Below are 22,741 nucleotides of genomic sequence, written 5' to 3'. Positions count from 1 at the left end.
CCTGTGTGCACATGCCTGAGATTAGCCTGTAGTTTATCAACTCTTGTCAGTCTCATCAGACTCTGGCAGCCTCGTACCAGATTGGACAGGCATCTATAAGGAAACTTTATTACAAAATTATAAAGCAGAGCTCTGTAACAAAAAAATACACATTCGGGTTTGTATTAACACCCAAGTCTGAGAGAATCTTAATATAAGCCACTTGAAGTAACACATTCACATCCAAAAAATTTCAACAAATTTATACAATATATATTGAACACTAATTCCTGTACAGCTTATTCTTACTAGTTTGGATCCAAGTATTCAGACATGAACCAGTCAGCCCTCTTTTTTAAAAAATCAGCTGAAGTTTCTGAACAATCACAGGAAAAGCCAAGGAATAATTGGAAGAATCTGATTTTCCATGATAATTAAGACCAAAGATCCAGGAGAGGCAGGAAGGAGCATTAAAGGATAAAAATCAAGTTTTCTACCTAGGTTAGATAGTCATTGAAATGGGATCTTGGAATGCCCAACTTTTATTTGGTATAACAGAGATGCAGAGAAAAAAAAATTTTTAAAAATCAGGGTTGCTTGACACCGTTTTTCTTAAATGAAAACCGTCACCAAGAGGTTAGAAGACTTAAAGGCAAGTTTTCTCCAAAATGAGTAAATGACATCAGTTCTAATTCTTACTGAGGTTACTAACCAACCATTAGGATATTATTTTTAACTCATGTCTAGGAGGGAGATTGGGAGGCAGGGAGAGGTAAGGCCTCAGCAGAGAAAGCAAGTTTTAAGTAGGAGGAGAGCCAGCTTCTACCCTGAAGTTATTGCTAGGTCCTAACTGAGTTGCATATACACAGACCTGCCTCACAGTGGAATTGAGTAGCCGAATCCTTTGCTAAACTGGCAGGCATTGTAAACTACAGTACTCACTGTCCAGCAGAAAGATGTCTTCACAGGGAAATCTCGATTCCCCCAGTTCCTACAAAGGCTGTGGCCCAGAATCAAATCATCCAGGACTTGGTATAATGTTGAGGTAAGTGGCCCAGTGTTTAGCTGACAACTACTTGATGAAATTTGGTTTCCCCAAAGGGGGATTAGTGGTTGATGATAAGGAAAAACCTAAGTATGTCTGTATCAATAAACAGGTCCTCTTAGAGGTTTCCCACTGCTTTCCAGAGTCATGACTCGTTCTTGTCTTGGCTGCATTGGGGGAATGGGAGTGTCTGCCAAGGCCCTCAGGTGCTTAGGGTTTGCACAGATCATCCATTGGTAATGGCAGCGCACACAGCTCCTCTGATAACATGTATGTTTGTGCTTCGCCAAGCTGCTCCAGCAAACTTTTTCTTTAGCCCTTTGGTTCCTCCAGTGGTGTAAAGACCCTAAGAGGGCTCAAGCACATGACCTACTCATTGCAGTCCTTCCTAAAGAGCCCAGAGAATGCTTCTTCCTCACCTACCCCCAAATCAGTAGTCTGAGAAAGGGAATAGGAGTAGGGAGTCCCCACCAACCTGGGGAACTGAGACTTCCAGCTATGTGCTCAAGGGCTGAAACCAGCCTCATTCAGTACCTCTGATATCTCATAGGGGCTCTGTGTCTTACAGGTTTGGCCTCCAGGAACTTGTAAGTCTGGCTAGAGAAGAGCCAGGCTCTTTGCCTAAAGTCTCTATGCCTTGAGTGAGACCATGTTTAAACTTCACGGGAAAGAGAGGGACTTCATTCTCAGAGTAAAACTCCTGTCTGTTGAAGGAATCAAAGCTAAGCAAAAAGCCATTGCTTCCACCCAACACTTAGCCTTTTCTCAAACTAAAATTAAGGGTGGTGCTAAGTCAGGCCCCAAGAGAAGAGAAAATCCATGCACCATCTCTCACAGACACTAGAACTTCCCAGCAGTTTTGGAACCAGAAGAATTGTTGGCTTCCAAGGTCAGGTTGGAAGACTGATAGCTTCTAATCCCAGCACTGAAGGAAGCAACTCTTAATGACTTTGAAGTTTTTCAATAGCATTTGTGTTTCATTTCTCACCAGAGGTAAGTTTACTGGTCCACATTCTGTCCTAAGGAGAATCATTATTGGTCTGGTAAGCTAACATCTTTTTGGTCTGAGGAAACAAATGAGTTTTAGGTAATGTAGCAAGAAACTTTAGCAAAGGTAGGTTAAAGCACAGAAAGCCAGTGAAACCAGGAATAAACCCAAATGTACTGGGGAGGAAGAGAACCATTTCTACCAGGACTTCTGATTGGTGAAACACAGGCAAGCAGCTCAGGGGTACAGGAGGAAGGGAGGAAGATACAGTCCAAGTTCTGCAAAGTCCTCTTTCTTCATCAGTTACATCATCACCCAAGATCATTGAAACAGGGACTTGCCCAAGCGATCTATACCAGTTCTCACTGCCTCGGGCTCTGCCAGCCAAGAGGTGCACCTCCGTGGCAAGACAGTCATGCCCCAAAGGTGACGTAGCATCTTTGCTTGCCCTGGTCTTGGGAACACTGCAGATTTTCTTGTCAGCCTGCCCCCCTGCAAGCTGGCCAACCCTGAGCCCAGACATCTCGCACTGTGTTCCTGTAAGGCACTGAAGAAGCCGGTACCAAGCCCTCAGGATCGGAAGACATGCACGGCTCGGATCACATACTGCCGGCAGATGGGACACTCATTCATGCGCTTGCCACACTTGGTACAGGTTACCATATGGCCACACTCCAGCAGAACACAGTCAATGGGTGAGTCCATGCAGATCCTACACAGGTTCTCCTCCATGCTGGGTGGCATTGCTCCCCCTATAGAAACACAAGGCAGAAGAGGGGCAGAGTTAAGTGTATGGAGGTGGGAGAGAACAGGCACACTGTGAACAAACCCCCAAATCCACACACTTCCCCTCAAATAGAACTCCAAGAAAACACTTCCCCGGCAACCAATTCCATTTTCTTTAATCCGCACCTGCACAGATCAGGTTATAGATTTGAAGAACAAAGTACCTGTAGATCAAATACATCCCAGAACATGAGAACTAAGCCAGGCCAAGTCCTCAAAGCTTAAAAGAAATAATTTTCAGACAAATGGCGCTGTAATATAGAAAGTGAATGGCACTTAGGGACTCATTATCCCCTGAGGCAGAACATGCTGAAAAGGTAAAAATGGTTCAGAAAAGTTTAGGTATAAATGGAACTGTAATGAGTAAGGATCGAAAGGCTTATCTGTAAACATAACCCCAATTTAATAAAGCCAAGGATTAAGGGAGCCTCCTGTGCTATCCCACAGACTCTCCCCAGGCTTCCTCAGAAACTTCCTGCTGGAAGAGCCCAACAGAGATTATATAGCTCCTTCTTCTGTGCTACCCCCACAGGACTATATTCATACCTCCATGAATGCTCACCAGATTGGATTAGAATTTTTAAATTTGCCTACTTATCTCCACCACTATACTATGAGTTCCTTCATTCAACAAATTCATTCAATTTCTAATTACATACTTAGCAACTGCTATGTGCTCAGATATTCATCTTTGATTCCCTAAAACACCAGTCATGTGGTAGGTGTTCTCGAAATGTCTAATAAATGAACATCTCCCAAGGGAACAGCTCACACTTACTGAATGCTTACAGGTATCTGGCAAGGTCCTGAGAGCTTTGCATATTTTAACTCATTGAATCCTCATAAAACTATGAAGTATGTTCTCTTACTATTCATTTTATATATGAGGCAACTGAGGCCAAAGAGTTAAGTGGCTTGCCCAAGGCACACGGCTGCTAAATAGAGAAGCCAAGATTCAAATCCAGTCAGGGGGCCTTCTGGGCAAGCAGCCTAAGTACAGGGACTACCAAGATAGTATTAAATGCTCAGTGCACAGAATTCTTAATAACAGCTCACGAACTTGTCTGAGTGCAAGATACAGAGGGCATGGCCAGTATTCTAGTTTAACTGCACAAACAGAAAAACCTTCATGTCCAGAAACCCAGCCACCCCAGCCAGCATGTTTTAAATGATAGGCTGAACCAGGTAGCCACAAATAGGGAACTGGACTGTACCAGTCACCTCTACAATTCCCAGGGGAATTCTCCCACACTCTGTTGCTCCTGTACTTTTTTTTCCTGTTTCCTGGACTATTAAAAAAAGTCAAGAAACACTTGAGGTGGGATGGCTGTGAAAGGTCATGAAACCTATTTACCCTTTTGAGGAGCTGTTAGCCCTAACAGGGAGGTTTGAAAAGGCTGGAACTACACAAATACCTAAAGTGAGCAGGAATAATTTCAGAACTTCATCACTGATTACTTCTCTCAGGAATAACAATGAACTTATCAGCTCAATTGCCAGCAGGGAATCAGAAAAAGAAAGGAAGACACCAAGTAGATTAGCATGATCTTGGCATCAAGGTGAGAGAGTGGATCTAGAACCTCAAATGTTTTAGGGGAACTGAAAAGAGCTCAACTCTTGATAATTTACCAGCCAGAAGACTCTGACTCATTTTGAGCAAAAGGCCATTTTACTAAATAACAAATTTAGAGTCTTCTGAAAGTTTTAAAATGCTCTGCAGGCTTCTACATTACTCTGAGAAGTTCTGTCTTGGGGAAGAGTTCACAACCATACAGCCTTGAATGATACCCAGATACAGTTAGATTTCTGAAGTGCATTCTGGGAGTACCCAAAGGCTCAGTGGTAGAATTTAATATATAGGTGGGTGTGTGGCAGCTAAGGTGGGATATGCATCTTGTGCCTAGAAAGCACCATGTGTGATACCTTTCTGATCTGTCCCCAAAGCAGCTCTAGCCACTGCCCAGCCCTGTACAAACAAGGCTCTCTCAGGTCATTACCCTTTCTTCTTGGTACCAGAAGCTGTTAAACATCCCAAGTGATTCCCTTGAAGGTGCACACAGATCAGAACTGAGTGAAAACTGTAGGGGAAGGAATGCCTTAGCACCAGGAGTATGAAAAAGGAACCAAATGTGCCCTGGCCAGTGTTGCTCAGGCTCAGTGGTTAGAACATCAGCCTGTGCACGGAAGGGTCATGGTTTCTGTTCCCGGTTAAGGGCACCTGCCTGGATTGCAGTTCAATCCCTGCCTGGTCAGGGCGTGTGCGGGAGGCAACCAATCCACGTGTCTCTCTCAAATCGATGTTTCTCCCTCTCTCCCCCCTTCCCTCCCCCCTTCCACTCTCTCTAAAAATCAACGGAAAAAATATCCTTGGGTGAGGATTAACAACAAAAAAGAACCAAATGTGGCACATGCCACCACTTGCTTTGTTAAATATTTTACAAATGCTGGCTTCTGACCTCTGGCAACCCAGAGATCTGCCAATCAGTCTGCCCCCAGGTATGCTGCCCTCTCTCTCCCTTCTCAGGAGGAGAATTGAGAATTTCAAAAGATGCCGAGAAGCGCTGGTTCTCAGTGAATTTTCTCCACACCCTCTGTCCAGATGCTGATATGCTCAGAATTCTTGGACTTTTAACAGGAATTGGGGTTGAAGGAGGGAAAGGACAGAAGAGCTAAGAGCCTAAGCCCACTCCCAAACAGAAATAACTACATACCATTTTGGTCTTCGGCACCACACACTGAAAAGGAAAGAGAAAGATGTCTCAATATGTGATGGTATGAGGAATGTCTCCAACTACCCTGACTTAATTTCTGACCTCTGACTCTTTCCCTGCTGGGAACCAGGGTGGCCGAGAGCCCAGACAGACACCCGCCCGCCCCACTCACTACACACGCTGAGACTCACAGAAAGCTCCTGCTGGTGTGTCTGGTCTAGTCTTAGAACAGGGACTTACTCCATTGGGTTGCATGAACAAAACTGCCAAGTAGGATACTACATAAGCACAATATCTGTTCCTATTGCTTTTAAAGCTAGCATTAAGTCAAGAAAGTAGGCACCGTCTGTTCCAGTCAGCCAGGGCGTCTGGATGAAGTTCCCAGTAGGAGCCATCTCCTATTCCCTACGTCCTCACAACTCTAGGGCAATTTTGGGGACAATCCCAAAGGGAGGAATGAGTTCAATCAGGTGACTGGTCAGACGTACCCTACCTCTGATGCATTTGAGCTACTAGGAGAGGAGAGCTTGAAATCTGACTTCAACTACTGTTAGCATGTAAGTAACTGAAATATTGATCTGGAGGAACCAAATCAGTTGGGGAGGGGTGGGGAGGAGAGGGTAGAAGGATTCTAGTGACATCATTTCAGGAAATGCAGAGTTCAAAACAGCTAAACACATTTCTCTTCTGCAGGACTTTCTGCCTTTACTATTATAGTATCTACCATGAATCAGTAACAGGGGGGCATAATATAAAGTATTTTTTCCCAAAATCATTTGACCATAGACCTAGACATTTTACTGGGGGCCAGCTGAAAATGATACTATGTAGAATGACTTGGGAAATGAATAAAAGGAAAAGCCCACATACTGGCCTAAGAGTCTCCTGTGTGTGCAAAAATTCACTTCCTAATCTCCCAACTGTTTAAATAAGTATTGTTGGAGGTAGTAGTGAGTATGGTGGGGGTGGCATACAGTGGGAAAGACCATGAACTTTGACCAGGAAATCCTCAATTCAAATCTGGGCTGTATAATAAAAGGGGGATGAATAATGCCTATTTCATAGGCTGCTCTGAGGACTGAATGAATGTATGCAACGCCTAACCTAGTCCTGGCACTCTCAGTTATTACTAGATGGTTCAAATGTGTAAGGTGACTCCTTCCTTGGAAGATGCCGTCATGCTGTAGAGTGACAGCAAGTACTCCAGAATTCTGGGCAGCTGCCACTCAGCCTCTCACCCAGGTGCTGGAGGCCTTTCTGATCCTTGTACAGCCGTGTCACCCTCTCCATCAGTTCCCACTTCTCACAGCAGCCCTTGTAGTTGACGAAGTTACGAGCCAGGATCTCTTTCAGCTGCCGCACATTCAGACCTTCAATGTCTTCCAGATCGGTCAAGTCAGACAGAGAAGCCCTCCTGCCTGGGACGAAGCTGTCCTCTGAGTCAACAGACTAAAAAGGCAAAGATGAGATCAGTGGGCTCAGCTCTTACCTCCCCAAGCTCTCTCTCCAAGGACCTCAAAGCACTCATCACACCATACTTCTGGTGAATGACCTCAGAAGTAGGAATAGAGGCAGGGAGAGTACCTGGCACAGGACTTTCCATTGTAAAATAGACCAATCGCTGTGACCCACAGTTCTGTGCTCAGCTCAGGCACAACAGCCACAAACCAAGCAGTGTATATAAGAGAAGCAGCACCAATTTGAGTCCGATGACCCTAATTTTGAATCCTAACTCCTCCATTGATTAATGCTAAATAATATAGGGCAGCAAGTGGCTCCCCTTTCTGAACCTGTCTGTCCCTGCATGAAGGAAAGAGAGCAGCGCTCGCACACAGGTCCTGTGAAGATTAAATGCGGCAGCACAGGAACCCACCTAGCATAGTGCTGGCCTTTCTCTCTCCACTGCTTTCCCACAGAGGAGGCAGACTTCCCTGGCCAGCACTCCTCTGTAAGTAACCTTGACCAAAACTCTGCGGCCCTGACGGTTGTGCCCTCTGAACTGGCCCCGCCATGGCTGAGGCCTGACACCCTCTCTCATCTTTCCTCTTGATTATCTGACCTCCTTCCCCTGACAATGGCTAGTGTGTGCAAGAAGCAGAACAAGATTTCCACAGAAGCAGCAGGAGCCTGTACTCTGGCAGCTCTGAGAAAGTCAAGAGACTGGAAACTAATGGGCCATGAGGCTCCCCAGTCTCCACTGTGACCTCACAACTCCACACTAAAACACTGATGGTTTCAAATGAACACTAACACTAAACTCCAACCCTGAGACAGAATTTCAGGACTATCATCACAGACTGCTTCTTCTCTCTCCACTCAGCGTCCGTTGAGAGGCTCCTAATAACAGCCTAAGAACACCAGTGAAAGAGCAAAGGCAAAGGCACAGACTCAGCAGAGGCCCCACCTGGGTCTCATCCTCAGCAGGTGCTCTGGCTGTGCTCTCTGGGTAGATGGGTTCTTGGTCCTGAGACACGTGGCCATTGGCCTGTGGGAAGAGAAAGATGCCATCAACATCCACAGAGATGTCCCAGGATTTGCAGAGCACTGGCCTCTCCTGAGCTCACACTATGTCCCAAGTGGACATCCATCTCACCCAGAAATCTGGAGTCTCACACAACAGCGTGACTAAATGTTCCCTAATACTGACTTTGGTTGGCAGAGAAACAATACAAACAGATCTCAACTCTAGAACAAGATGGCATTAATTCTGCCCACCACCAGGCTGGCATTAGCCCACTCACTGTCGATTTACTCTCAGCTTGAATATGCCGAGTGGAAAGAAGATCACATGTCCACTGCAGGAGACTGCTCTCTAACTACCACTGAATTTTTTTCTTGACACTGACCCAAAATGCCCTTCCTATAACTTCCACCCACCATCCTTGGTTCAGCCCCTGGACCAATGTCCACTATTTAATTCCAAACTGTTCATACCATGTCTACCCTTCCTCCATACTGAATCTCCCTGGATTCCTCAACTGGCCCAGCTGAAACAGTTTCCATACCCTCACCACCCTATTCCCTCTCTTCTGGCCAGTCACAGCTCCCACATTCTGGAAATGCGTTCCAACTAGCAGAGCACGCTGTTACTAAGAGCTGTCTTGAAACCTGGTCAAACATTTATTTTAAAGCATCTGAGAGTCCACTAGCCTAAGATTACATAAGACAAATGCCTATGCTTAAAAAATTTCATTGTGCTCGGCCAGTGTGGCTCAGCGATTGAGCATTGACATATGATTCAGGAGACTGAGGTTTGATTCCTGGTCAGGGCACATGCCTGTGTTGCAGGCTCGATCCCCAGTAGGTGATGTGCAGGAGGCAGCTGATCAATGACTTCCTCATCATTGATGTTTCTATCTCTCTCCCTCCCTCTCCTTTCCTCTCTCTGAAATCAATAAAACATTTAAAAAAAAAAAAAAGTTTCATTCTGCTTAGACTTCTAACTTCTCAAAAGGTTCCTCCTAGGTACTCCTTCAGGTTTTGCCAGAGTACTCAGAACTCTGAGCCTCCTAATCCCATCACCATTTAAGCCACAAACCCCTTAACTAGATCCTCTTCACCCACTGCTCCCTCCAGGCAAAGGGCCTCCTGTGAGCCCAGAGCAAAGAGGTGCCTGAGCTCACAGGCCTTTTCCAGTAGTGAGGGCACCAGTAAAGGGACAACCTAGGAAACCAGTCAGCCACTGGCTCCAGCCACTCATCCCAGATTAGGATACATATATGGAGCTAATTAAGAAGAGGCAAGCAACTACAGCTGGAATGAAAAGTAGACATCACCACCACCAAAAATGGAAAGTGAGAATGAGATCACATATGTAGCATAACAGATATGGGAGGCACCCAAAATAATGTCTTTTATCAACACCTCTTGTTTTTTTCTTAGCTTTATGTAGAGGTTACCTTGGAGTTACACAATTCTTTCAGAGCCTAACCTGTTCCTAAATACCACAGCTTTTGTTATGTTGTTTTTTTTCTTGGAAAGAGAAATTGGATCTCATGCTGCAAATCATGTCGCCTTTGCCCACTGGCTAAAATAAAAATCTATAACTAGCATCTGTCCACACACTTCCTTCCCTAGCAACCATTGCCAGGGCATTAAAGGTAAAGGAAAGAACCCTGGTGGAGCAAGCACTATGAAAAGATTTGCATTCTAGGTGCAGTTCACTTGCGGAGTTGTCAGGTGGCCTTGCACAAGTTACTTAACTTCCCCATGTCTGTTTTTCTGCCATGCAAAATGTAGCTCTCACCAGAACAGGGAATGTGAGCTGACATGAAGGCCCTCTGAAAACATCAGAGATCAGAGAAGTACCCAATTAGATCTGGTACAAACTGTGAACTGTAGGTGTAGTCTGAAAATTTCTGGTTAATGACTAGAAGCTTAAAACATACTCCTTTCACTGAAAAACCCACCTTGATGTTCTTTAGGGAAAAACAATTTCCTCAACTTCCTCTCCTAGCTCCCCATAAACAGAAAGGAGTGCTCAACCAAGCAAAGGGAAGAAGTCACATCAGCAGGTAAAATCTGTCCATCAGACAGAGCCAGAGCCTAGGAAAGAGTTAAACTCCAGTTTGGGAGAAAGCATGCTCAAGCCAACAGGGACTAAATGAGTTTACTGCAGGAAAAGTATGCGATCACACTGGCCTTTATGCCTCAGTGCCCATCAGAGCTGAATCAGGGGCCCAGTCCTGGCAAAGGTGACCATCAACAGGCAGCAGCCATCCACACCCCATGTGGGAACTGACAACATGAGTACTACGCCAGCTCTAAGTAGCTCAAAGCTCTTTGGACACGACATCACACTAGTCAATCCTCCCAACATTCTGGCAAGAATGAAAGTGGCCTGGGATTACTAACCTCATTTCATTGTTAAAGGCTCAAATTCACCAGTGGTAACCAAAGAGTCAGTGATAAATTGGATGTGGAAACTGAATGGAACTTCTAGGTCTTAATCCCCCACTAAAGCACTTAAGGTACATCTATAGGATACCATCACTCCTTCCACAATGGTTAAGTCCACTGGCCTCATTCTTATCCAATAGTTGGTTTGCATGTCTGCTTTCCCTTAGAGAGGCTTCCTGAGGACAAAGGCAGTGTATACCTCATTTTTATACTCCCCAGGCCTGGTTTATACCTCAGTCAATGTGTTGCTCTTAGCTTACCATTTCCAGGCCCCACTGGGATGATGACAAAGACAGCTTACTGTTCAATACTATGCCAATCACTCCCCTGCCCAAACAGTGACTGCAGAGAGAACCAGTGCCCTTTCTTGGTCACTGTGTTTCCTTACTCTCCTTTCCCTCCATATGTTCCCTTTTCTCCTGTGTGCCTTAGGACGGTTACTAAGACCAGTTCCCCATCAAGCTAAAAAAGACCACAACAAAGGTGAGTAACCGGGAGGAAAATATGAACAGAACTAAATTTAAAGAATTAACTGAGTTTTCTCAAAATATTTCGGAACAATGAAATAAATGGAACTTTAAAAAATGTCCAAATGGGATATGTATGTATTAAACAAAAAATAAAAAGAACCTGGTACCATGCATTATCATCTCTGAAAAAGCCAAAACCTCAGGGTGATGCCAAGGATATACCACTCATACATCAGCAGGCAGAAAGATTTCACATAATCAAGACACCTAAGCTCACACCCCACTCCCACAATGCAGGCAGGAGGGGAAGTGAGCCCTCCAACTGGCAGAGACTGCAAGCGAGTCATACCTGCTGATTTTCCTGAGCCTGGGCCGGGGGAACAGAAGTGGCTTGTGTGGGTGAAGAAGGGAGGTTGGGTGAGGTAGGAGGTATTGTGCTGGCATGAGGCTGGGTCAGGAAGGCCTGCTGCTCAGGGAGGTCCGGGGAAAAGGTGGGGGCACGAGTCCTGCCCTCCTGGGAGATTACAGGCTGCTGGCCAAGCACCAAGAACACCAGCTCCTCTTTTTCCCGGCACATTTCAGTAGAGATGTCATGGAGGTTGAGATAGTCCCGCAGGTCCTTCACTTTCATCTTCATGAGCTCCTCCCGCTGAAAGGCTGTTGCTCGGAATCGTTGGCAGAGAAGGCAGAGGCGGGGCCCATTTCCCACTTGGCTCGAGCAGGTCATGCAGAAATTCTTCTTACAGTCCAGGCAGGTCTGCTGCTTAGAGCAAGAGGCAGAGGAAACCACATCAGTTTGTGAGAACAAGACTGAGTGGGCTGGGAGCTTAGGGCTGCCAGGCCTAGCAAGACCGACAATCACTCTTTAACTAAGCTACCTCCTATACCTAAGGATGCAAGGTAACTTGCAGATTTCAGCTTAAAAGCCACTCAGGTGGGAGACCCTCTGTATGCGTCAGTGTATCCATATACAGGACACTACATTTATTATCCTATATAAGGCTTTATATATTTTATTGATAGAGAAATGGAGGCTATTAATTAAGACTACCAGGTTTAGAATTAAAAATCCCTACATTTTGCCCTAGTCAGTGCCTCTGATTGGGAGTTGTTCCGTGAACTGAGAGATTGCTGATTTGATTCCAAGTCAGGCACATAACCAGGTGTGGACCAGATCCACAGTTAGGGGGTGCAGGAGGCAGCCGATCAATGTTATTCTCACATTGATGTTTCCCTCTTCTCCCTTCCTCTCTTTCTAAAAAAAAAATCAATAAACTATTCCTTAAAAAAAAAAAAAATCCTACATTTTTATTGTCTCCTTCCTCCTTTTCTTGTGGTGTCACCTTGGGTGTGCAACTTAGCCTCTCTGGCCCTCAGTATCCTCATGTGTAAAATGGGGGTGGTAATAGTATCTACCTCATAGGATTGTTGTAAAGTTAAGAGATAATGCATGTAGCATATCTGGCAAAGGAGTCCACAATAAGTGTAACTGCTTTAATTGTTATTGCTAGGAAATACGAGCTAATGATGAGAGGCAGGATTCAAATCCTGAACTATAATTGTATTTATTGCTGAGATAAGAAAGCAAGTGTATAAAGGCTGTGGTGGTGGTTATTGTTACTATTATTAATTAAATTTACTGAGGAGCCACTATATGCTAGAGCCATACCTAGCTTGTCATTTAAATCTCAAAGCAACCCCATGAAGTAGGTATTCATATACCTCCCCATTTCACAGACAAAGTAACTGAGACCTAGAGTTGTAAGTATCATATTCAAGGGCAGGCAGTAAACAGCAGAGCTAGGATTCATACTCAAGGTCTGTCCGAGTTTAATGCCCACAGTCATGCACTTTCCACCGGGCTATGTTGCCTATCTCAGTCCTATTCAAGCCAACAGCAGTACTGAGTCAAGGGCCTGGCTCTTCATCTCCAAACTCCCCATCCAGAGGCTGGTGCCCAGGCTTCACCCCAGGAAGGCCCACTCAGAGGGCTGGGAATTCAGTGGTGCAGAAGAACACATCCAAGACAAATATTTAGATAGCTACAGAAGGCCCTCTGGACATGATTTAGGGAGCTCTTGTTTGTGAAAGTACAGTGCGTCTCAGAAGGGCAACAGGAGGGCCTGGCAGGCAAGCTGGTACCGCCTGGCAGCAGCAACTCCCACAATCACAGACAACACAATACATGATGGCTTGCTCAACTCACAGGACACAAATCCTCAGCCTCTTGCCCCATAGGCTGAGCAAGCACAGTGACATCTGACTGAGCTGTTGCAGACAAGAGTATGTCACATTCCCACAGGGAGTGATTCCTGGGCACACTGGGATAATCCTGGAGGGCACACTCACTAATCATTTAAATATAAAACTTTTCATCCTATGGTGACTTAATTTCTGCTCCCTCTTTTCTATGTATAGAAAGCTCTTCAAGCTACAAGAATGCCGAAGACACTTAGATTCTCACAGGCAAAATCACAGACACTTGTGTGGGGCTGAAGTACAGTCTGCATAGCTGAGAGATATATTTAGTCTTGTCTAAGTGTCATTCACGTAGTAAAGGGACACGGGCATAATGTTTACCACCCAGTTCTGACTATAAATACTTAGAAGGCATTGCGAAAGGACACATATCAACTCCCCTTATTCTCTACACAGTTATAACCAGATAATAAAATATTCAGAGACTGACTGCAAAGGACGGACGATTACACTAGTATCCATACGGTCTGGGACCCAAAGCCACGCAGGTGGAAAATGGATGTCTCAGGGGTTTGGGGGTTCATTCATCTCTGAAGCTTTTCTATTGGAAAATAAATGTGTTTAGGATGACTGATAGTAAATGAAGAGACTTCAATGTCATAACGCTGTAGATCCTGATGTGGAACATTACTCAAGTCAATGCAGTTTGACAAGACATAGCCTGACACAATTAAAAAGCCCTGGGTTGCTCAATTAGCCAAATCTAAACATTGCTCTCCTCTTTCTTCAAATGTGTGTGGTTTACTGGGTGCAAGACCAGAATGCAAAGACGGCAACCCAGCTTCTATACCCACAGCCCCCCACAGGGACTCTGAAGTCAGCCTGCATTTGAAACACACCCTAAAAGAGAAAGATAGGGCTGGAGACTAAAATCCCAGTTTACAGAGGCAGGTGAGAAAAAAAAGGAAAAGGAAATACAGCCAGCCTGTCAACAAATGTGAGCAGAATGAGCAAAAGAATCATCATGCATTGCCCGACCGGGCGTGGCTCAGCGGTTGAGCGTCAACCTAGGATCCAGGCGATCGGGGTTCGATTTCCAGTCAGGGCACATGCCCGGGTTGCAGGCTGCAGCTGATCAATGACTCTCTCATCATTGATGTTTCTATATCTCTCTCTCCATCTCCTTTCCTCTCTCTGAAATCAATAAAGATATATTTAAAAAAAAAAAATCATCATGCACATATAAATTCTAGCAAATAGTGCAAACCAACTGAGTAACAAGGTAGCATGAAAGATGAATTAGTGGAACCAACGTGCCTGCATAAATGCCAAGAGTACATACACACATTTAGCATCAAAAAAGCTGGCACTGGCACCTCAGGCAGGCACTCCCTTGAAGAATGCCAGGCGGATTGCTCTCCTTTCCTAATCTGCCCTTCATTCATCCTCCCACACCCCCCCATACTCCCTGGCACAGGTGAGGCCCACTTTCTCAGCCTCCCAGTCCCTCCTCCCCATGGTCCTTCCTATAGGCAGGCATTCCTTGCTGAAGCCCACTGACAGGGAAGAGGGCAGCAAGAGGAGTGACACAGTCAGGGTAAGTCCTGGCTGGCCACTTCTTAGCTACGGCAACTTGCACAGAACAGATAACCTCCCAGAGCATCAGATTCCCAGGTGGTCAGTCCATCCAAAGACTACTGGAAGTTTCACATGAGATGTATATTAAACCTTAGCATAAGGTGGTCTAGTACTCACAAATAGTACTCATTTTTTATTCTCTTTCCACTTTGCCTCATCTCTGAGCTTTTGCCAGTATCTAGGAACCACCCCCTCTCTTTCCACTCAGATTTGAATACCTCTTCCACGTTTCCAAACACAAACTCCTCTTCCTCAAACTAGTCCAACTGAAGAGGCTGAATGTTAAACTTGCTACACAATTATCAGGGCTGCTGTGAAACCACTGGTCGGTATTAGCAATACAGATGGGATATTTGGCTTGTGGCAAAAATAGCCTGCCATTTTTCTGTAAGACTGGAAACTCTAGGAAGGCAGGAGATGCATCTTACTTATGTTCTCTCTGTAAAGTCCTTAAAGTTATCTGTGCTTTGTACCAAATGAGCATTCAGAAAATACTGACCACATGAAAAAAAGAAAAAAGGTAGCAGGATCCATGTAATCATTTCAATTCAACTGCTTCAAGACATTTTAAAAGCCTGTGGCTGTTAAATGCCAAACCCTTCCGATAAGAATGCTGATCCACTTAAGCATGAAATTACAAATGAAAAACCCTAATAGGAGAAAACATCCTTAATATTCACAAAATTCACTGTGAATCGCACAAAATTATTTCTTACTTTTGTAGCAAGAAAATATTGTACCAATAACCATCTTTTTCAATCCAAACAAACTGGGCTTCCCCCAACAAAAGCTATTCTTGCTCTGCTTTCTTCTTATCCCTCTGTATGGCTATGTATTTGCCCCCACCTTCCTGACAGACTGCAAGCTCTCTGTTAGGCAGGGATGACTGACTTCATCTCTGCATGTCTAGCCCAAGCAATGCCTGACACACAGTAGTTGATAATTTATTTTCCAATAAATAAGGGGAAAGTTCCTTATTTTAATCATTTGCCATTCTCCTAAGTACCCAGGCCAATATCCTGTCAACTTCAAATTGACCTTCTCCCCTTACATTTCATATGTCTTCATATGCTACACGCACTCTATCTTAGTAGCCAAGCAACTTAGTGTCTCTGAGTCTCCTCCTTTTCATCTGTAAAATGGGTTAACAAGTACTACACTTCAGAGTATGGCATGAAGAGGTGCTCACACTAAATGGTAGCTATATGACCAGTCTCAGCCACCACCCTAGACCAGGCTCTGATCACTTCTCATCAGGTGTCAAGTGTACAAGAGCTTCCTAAGTGCTACTCCTGCCACTAGTGAAGCCACATCTACTACCTGAAACAGGACTGATCAGGTCTCCTTTGTTTAAAGTCTTTCTGATGGTTCCTTGCTGTCTGGTGGCTTCAAGCTCCTTACTGTGGCAGTCATGGCCCTTCACCACCTGATCACTACTTCGTTCTACCATAACTTCCTAATTATTCTACACTCTGGCCAAATAGGCCACTCACAATTCCCAAATTCGCCTTGCACTTGCCCCACATCTGATGTCTTCACTACAGCCTGCAAATCAATAAACCTTCCTAGAATTGTCAGTTAGAATGAGCAACTTACCAACAATGCCTGATTCCCCAGTACTTACCTTACTCAGCTGACTGTTAGTTTTTTGCAAAAGTGGGCCTCCTTAACCAGACAGGAAGCACCCTGAGGGAAAGGCCTAGGTCTTCCTCAGCTCTGTCTCCACAAAGCTAGAACTTTTAGCTGTTAGCAAGCTCCTGGTACAGGATTGGGCCCTTGATGAAAATCTTCAGCATGGAATTGGCAGCCACAAAGCAATGAAAATAGAAACTCTCTGGTCTGCTTCCTCTTTTTCAAATTGTTCAATTCAATTGTCCATTCATTCATTTATTTAAAATTTTTATTGCCTACCTACTATGTAGGTAGTAATAGTGTCGGTCACTGTTCTAACCACTGGGGATACAAGGCTGTGAACAAAATTGAGAAAATCTCTGCTCCCATGCACCACCTGAGAAGATAGGCAACCCACAAACATATTTATGTCAGGTGCTGATAACCACTATAAAGAAAAATAAAGCATCTTCCCTTCCTCACCTAACCATCATTCTTCTTTTTCTGGGGGAGTTTTCTCCCTCAATCACATTCTCTCCTCTGACTGAGAAATGTCAAGAACTCGCTAGATCCCCTGGTTCTCCCAAGTTTTCAACATGCTTGACATGCTGATCTCCAAGTGTGGATCACCAACACTGTCCTCTTTGCTCTTTCTTTCTCCATGTCCATTCCATAGAGTATAACTAACATTTTTTAAAAGGGGGTCACAATCTCCCACAAATACTGAGAAACTGTAGTTAAGTTTTTAAGGAGTCAAAAGTTATACGTGGATTTATGACTGTGCAGGGGGGCTGTCAGCATTCTTAACCCCCACATTGTTCAAGGGTCAACTGTAAGAGATCGAGAGAGACAGAGAGAGAATGAATATGTGTGTGTGTGTGTGTGCGTGTGTGTACACACATACATACATACATAGTGTGTGTGTGTGTATATATATATTTATCAGTAATGTGGAGGTAACTACCAAAAGAATCAGCCAAAAGAATTGAAAGCAGTTGCCTCTGAGGAGAGCAAAATGAAAAGGGGATTTTACTGTTTGTTATAAACTTTGTTGAACAAGTTGACTCTGTAAGTTGTATATTTATGTAACTGTAATAATTTTTTAAACTGTTGAATAACAATAAGCTATACACCACCAGGTTAAAAAAAAAAAGGTTCAAATAAGCCTATTGCAAATTCATGCTGCTCATTTAAACAAGGGTTTTCCCTATTCCTTCTTGCCAATTACTTTACCACTTCGACCAGCAGCTGTTCCTAACATTTCTCACAGTGTAACTATGAGAACAAGAAGATCTTTGGCTATCCAACAGACTCTTGATGTAACTAAGGAGTCCTTGAAACTACTACCTTAGATAAAGAGAATAATTTCTTTGTCTGTAAAATGGGAACAAATAATGGTACAGATGTCATAGGCTTTTGTAAGGACTCAATGAAGATAAGGCATTTGAAATGCCAAACTCAGTGCCAGACATATGACAAGTACCCAACAGCCTCCTTCCATCTCATCTAAGATCCTAACTCCACCCACCATCACCATCACTGAGAAGACTGAGGCCATGTGGTACCGAGTTCCTTCTATTCTCCACCTGAGTCTCAATCTATTGGCTCAAACTTTCGTCTAAGTATAAAAGTAGGGGCACCTCTGCCCACCGAGCCACAGCTGCCTGACAGCCTGTAGCAGCTTCTCTGGCTGAGTTCTCGGGTAGCCAAGCAAATCACAACAAAACTATGCTATGTGCCCGCCTTTGCTGCACTACAGTGAAGTGCAGGCAAAATGCAACCTACAAGGTAAAATGCCAATCCTCCATCATCTTACAGTAAAAAGGGTAAGTGGGTCAACACTCAAGCTACAGAAGTTCTAATATGTTGAATGTCTTCTGGGAAATAGCTTGAGTCAAAGACCTAGGTTTGAATCCTGACTCTGCCATTTAATAACCATGTGATCTTGAGGAGCTATCTAAGGAGGGAAGAGAATGAGTACTTTAATGTCTCTTAGGCTATTTGTCAGGAACTTGACACATACAGTTTCCCTTTAACTGTTAAACTCTAGGTCTTAGTTTCTCATACAAAGGGAGTTTAGGAACCCTAAAGCCTACATCATAGAGTTATTGTGAAGATTAAATGAAACAAATCTTAATTGCTTAAAACAGACCCTGGCATACAGCAGATGATTTAAAAAGGGTTTTTTCCTCCCAAATTTCCCATTATCACCATTTTAACATTCCATTCTGGGCTACAGAATAATACAGAATGCAGTTCTTTCTTTCTCCAGGTCAGGGTTCGCCATCAGCCCTAGTGGTGCTTGACCAGAGAACATACTGCCTCTGGGAGCGGACAAAGGGAGGGCCCACACCCACACACCATTACCCAGCCAGTAAGTTTCCTTCCTGCTCGCTAATCTGTAAAACATGGCCACCAAGCATTTCAAATGGTATAGCCACAGTACATAAGCTCCAGTCTGTGTTGTTAGGATCTTAATGTACCTGAGACATCCTTGGCATTGCTTTCAAAAAAATGAACAAGTTAATCTGCAGTCAGACTCGTTATGATGGCAGCTAATGAAGGAAATAACATGGAGTACTTGCTACATTCCAGGCACTATCCTGGGCACCCTTTATCCTCACACCACTGTGAGATGGGTGCAACTACTACATTCCCATTTTATAAATGGGGAAAATGGATCTCAAGAAAGGTTAAGTCATACAGCTAGTAAGTGGCAAAGCTGATATCTAAATTCAGGTCTACTGGCTCCAAATCTATGTTGAGATGCTTTGATTTTGCTTGGTTAGTTTTTCCTTTACTACTTTTGTGAAAGGAATGGGTCTGGTTACTGGCACTGCTTAAGCAGAGGCAAGGCAGGAGGCAGGACAGAAAGGTCAATGAGCTGGACCAAGAGCCTAAGATAACAGCAGGCCGAGAAGTCAACACTCACCTTCCTGGCCATGTTTGCGAAGTGGGCCCCACAGGCCTTGCAGCTTGGTTCCGCGCCTGTTGGGGAAGGAAAGGAGCTGTACCCAGGGTTGGAATAGGCCTGTGCTCTGGCTCCCTGGGGTGGTGGGGCCTCCTCAGGGTGTCCATCCAGGCAGAACCAGTTGCAACAGGTTGCCCACATGATAAAATCTGGTGAAAGGGAGAAAAGGAAAAAAGGTCAGAATTAAGACACACTTCTACATCATTCCCATTCCTGAGGGCACAGGTGAGCTGGGATACTCAAACCGCTCCTGCAGCTGGAGTGAAGGTGAGAATATATTGGGCCACCAGTTTCTTGCCACCTCCTCCACCACCACAGTTGTCTTTGCACATAAGAGGCAACTATAGACATCTGATCTGCCAGGACAGCACCAGCTGCCAAGTTGGCACGCTACCTTTGAAAGGTTGCTGATCCCTGTTTGGGTTTAATCTGAAATCTAACTTCAAATAAAATCTCTTGTCGTAGTGATTACAAGTGGCCTAACACCCACTTTATTCAAGAACATGCCTTTTGCCCCTAGAGCTCACAGACAGAACTTATCATGCACATACACATTGTAAAATTCCACACTCACATTGACCATGTGAGGAGGTATTATTATTTCCTGTATATAGGCGAGGCAACCCAGGCTAAAAGAAGTCAAGGTCATATGCTAATATATAGAAAATTGAGATTCAGAAAACCCAGGTCTTCTGACTCTAAACCTAATTATCTTCTCCCTATACCACACTACTGCCCCTTGGTTTCCCCTCCCACCAGCCAGCAGAACTAACTACTCTTATATTTGTACCTGCAATCACACATAAGCTTCCATCACAGCACCTATAACAGCTGGTTGCACAGATATGCTCACCCTTTGTTTTCTACCACTAACCCATACGTTCCTTGAAAGCAACAACCACTTCTTCTTAACGTCTCAACCTTCCCCTAGCAGTGTTGTGTACATAGATGCTCGACAAGTAAAATTCTGCTTCCTTGCTTACTCAGTGCCTCTGTGAGTTTATTTAAAAGTTTTGGATTATCATCCCCATTTTACATACCAAATACAGGCGCTAGAGACAAGGGGACTGGTGATTTTTTAAGATCACAAAACAAAGAGGAGCTAATCTCCCAAATGTCAGAAAAATGTAAAGATGGCAAGACAGTCCACTAAAATGCCAAGTACTGCCATGATAAAAAGTGTGCTTTTCTCAATAGACCAAGGCAGTCAATATAAACATTTAAATGGAACACTTAGTGTTATTACTCAGTAATCAGTTCACACAAAAAATAGTACTCTCTGCTCTGCCTCCTGACATCTTGAAAGTGCCTTTGTTAAATCATAGTTCAAAGATGCAATAAGCAGGAAGGAACTAAGAAGCCAACAGGTTCAACCTTGGTCCTTTTATAGAGGAAAAGAAAGAAACCCAGCAAAGGGAGTAACTTCCTGGTTCACACAGCTATAACCTTAGGCCTCTAGGGCCTCTTTAGCTTCCCAACACTGCCTCCAATACACTTGTGATATAATTCATTCACTTTTGTAGGCGGGTCCAAGTAATACCTATTCCCTGAACTTGCCTGTGACCCCATGAGAACAGGGACCATTAGTCATACAGTACTCTGCAGATAGGTGGCTCAACAAGGACTACTAAATGAATCACATACAATATTAAATCTTAACTAAGCACACATCCGTTCCATTGCCTACACATCCCTTTCTGACTCACTATTACTTGCCTGAAGACTCTAAGTTTCCAGAAGACAGGGACATAATCTACCTTACTTGTAATTAACATTTCACACTGAATAATGAAGTAAAGAGCAGTTAATTATATGAGTTCTTTGTTGGCAAGAGAATGGAGACAACAGTGGAGTAGTAGCCCTCTGAAGGAGGGATTCTGTAATTCTTTAAATCATCTGCTGAAAAAAGCACCTGAGACAGTATGTAATAATACAAAGAACATAGGATCTGGGTAAAACATAGGTTCCAAGCCCTGTTTTACTACTTATGGGCTGTTACCTACCTCTAACAAGTCATAACCTTCTGTACTTCATTTTTCTCATCTGGACAGTCTGTGGCTGTGAAGCACTAAATAGCACAGTAACAATACTTTAACTACAATTTCTCTGGGAAAGCACAGGCAAAAAGCCAAACGTAGAGGTTTCAACACAACTACCATCTGGCTTTCTGGGCTTGTCCCAAGATCTTTGCCAGAATTAGTCTGTGTCAATGAACTGAAAAGGTGGGGGAAGGGAGAAAGAAAATAGTCCTGGATGAATCCCAGGGTCTCTGACTTACACAACAGGACATACAGTGGAATCAATAACCGAGATAAAGCCCTCAGGAGGAGGCAAGTGTCTGTGTGTGAAGGAGGGGATCAGGTTTAGATGATGAGTTTTTAGTGGGACATGCTGATGTATACATAGCACAAAGGGGTTTGGTCTCAGCTGAAGATGAGGTTTGGGAATCCTCAGCCTTCTACAAGTACGTAAACCCAGAGTGGGGCAGAAGACTGATGGACAGTCTAGGTCAAAAGAGACGCGGGTCTGGGAAAACCCTTGGGAAGGCCTGATCTAAAGGAAAAGCAGAGGAAAGCCCACCAGCAGAACAGAGAAAGGAAGAATGCTCAGAGGTAGGAAAACTGAAAGTGTTATGAGTTTCAAGAAGAAATTATCTATGCTAGCAAATGACGCAGAGAGTAGAATACAATAAAAAAATGCAAAATGCCCAATAGACCTAGTTTACAAAAATGTGGGTATACTCTTTGCCTGAGCAGTTTAGGAAGATAACCACAGGGTGAAAAGTGAATGAGAAGTGAGGATTTGCCAGACTCTAAGGATAAATTATTCTTTCAAGAAACTTTTGACTATAAATAGGAGAGAGAAGGAAGGAGCTAAAGAGGATCCAGGTCACTAAGGTAAAGAGAAATATAGACATATTTAAAGACTGCAGAGGAAACTCCCAAAGACTAAGACATTATAGAAGAAGGAAGCTAGCAATACATGGGAGTAAGGGCCAGGAGTAGAAGGAAAAGTGACACCTACTGATCAGATTCTGGGTGGACACGTTTGGACAGGAGAAAAGTCACCTTCTTCACCAGAAAGTGGAACAGAAGCGAAGCTATAACCAAAGATAAGCTTATAGCATTAGCAGAGAAAAGTGAAGGAATGAAATAAAAAGGAAAAGGGAGGAGGTGGTATATTTAACCACAAGAGAAAACACACTTTTCTTCCACACTACGGATACACGTTGCAATTTTTCCTGAGATAAGGATTTGCCACAATGGACAGACCTACCTGGTAAGGCACAATCAGTAGGAAAATACAAAGCTGGCCCACTGTATATTGTTTCAGCTCAAGAGCTTTCTTTGTTTGTTTTTTAATCCTCACCTGAGGATATTTTTTCCACTGTTTTTCATAGAGGGGGGCAGGGAGAGAGAGAAACATCGAAGTGAGAGAGACTCA

At 44.0% G+C, this 22,741-nt stretch overlaps 1 protein-coding gene across 10 annotated transcripts in view; it reads right to left on the bottom strand.

Moving 5' to 3' along the window:
- Positions 1-76: 76 nt before the first annotated feature.
- Positions 77-22,741, bottom strand: part of RFFL (ring finger and FYVE like domain containing E3 ubiquitin protein ligase) — a gene marked incomplete at its 5' end in the record, with an annotated part of 64,206 nt that continues 41,541 nt past the window's right edge. For 5 of the 10 annotated variants that reach the window (XM_081115637.1, XM_081115630.1, XM_081115635.1 and 2 more), the window contains 6 exons: positions 77-2,764; positions 5,510-5,533; positions 6,748-6,958; positions 7,914-7,994; positions 11,228-11,638; positions 19,259-19,446. In XM_081115637.1, the coding sequence (XP_080971763.1) occupies positions 2,583-2,764; positions 5,510-5,533; positions 6,748-6,958; positions 7,914-7,994; positions 11,228-11,638; positions 19,259-19,438 (1,089 nt within the window). In that variant the 3' untranslated portion in view covers positions 77-2,582. The remainder of the gene's footprint in view (positions 2,765-5,509; positions 5,534-6,747; positions 6,959-7,913; positions 7,995-11,227; positions 11,639-19,258; positions 19,447-22,741) is intronic. The other 5 variants (XM_081115639.1, XM_081115633.1, XM_081115631.1 and 2 more) reach the window with 2 other exon arrangements.

This window comes from Miniopterus schreibersii, assembly GCF_964146895.1.
Source record: "Miniopterus schreibersii genome assembly, chromosome: 16".
NCBI classification, from domain to species: domain Eukaryota; kingdom Metazoa; phylum Chordata; class Mammalia; order Chiroptera; family Miniopteridae; genus Miniopterus; species Miniopterus schreibersii.
This window is presented reverse-complemented; position numbering and strand designations above follow the sequence as displayed.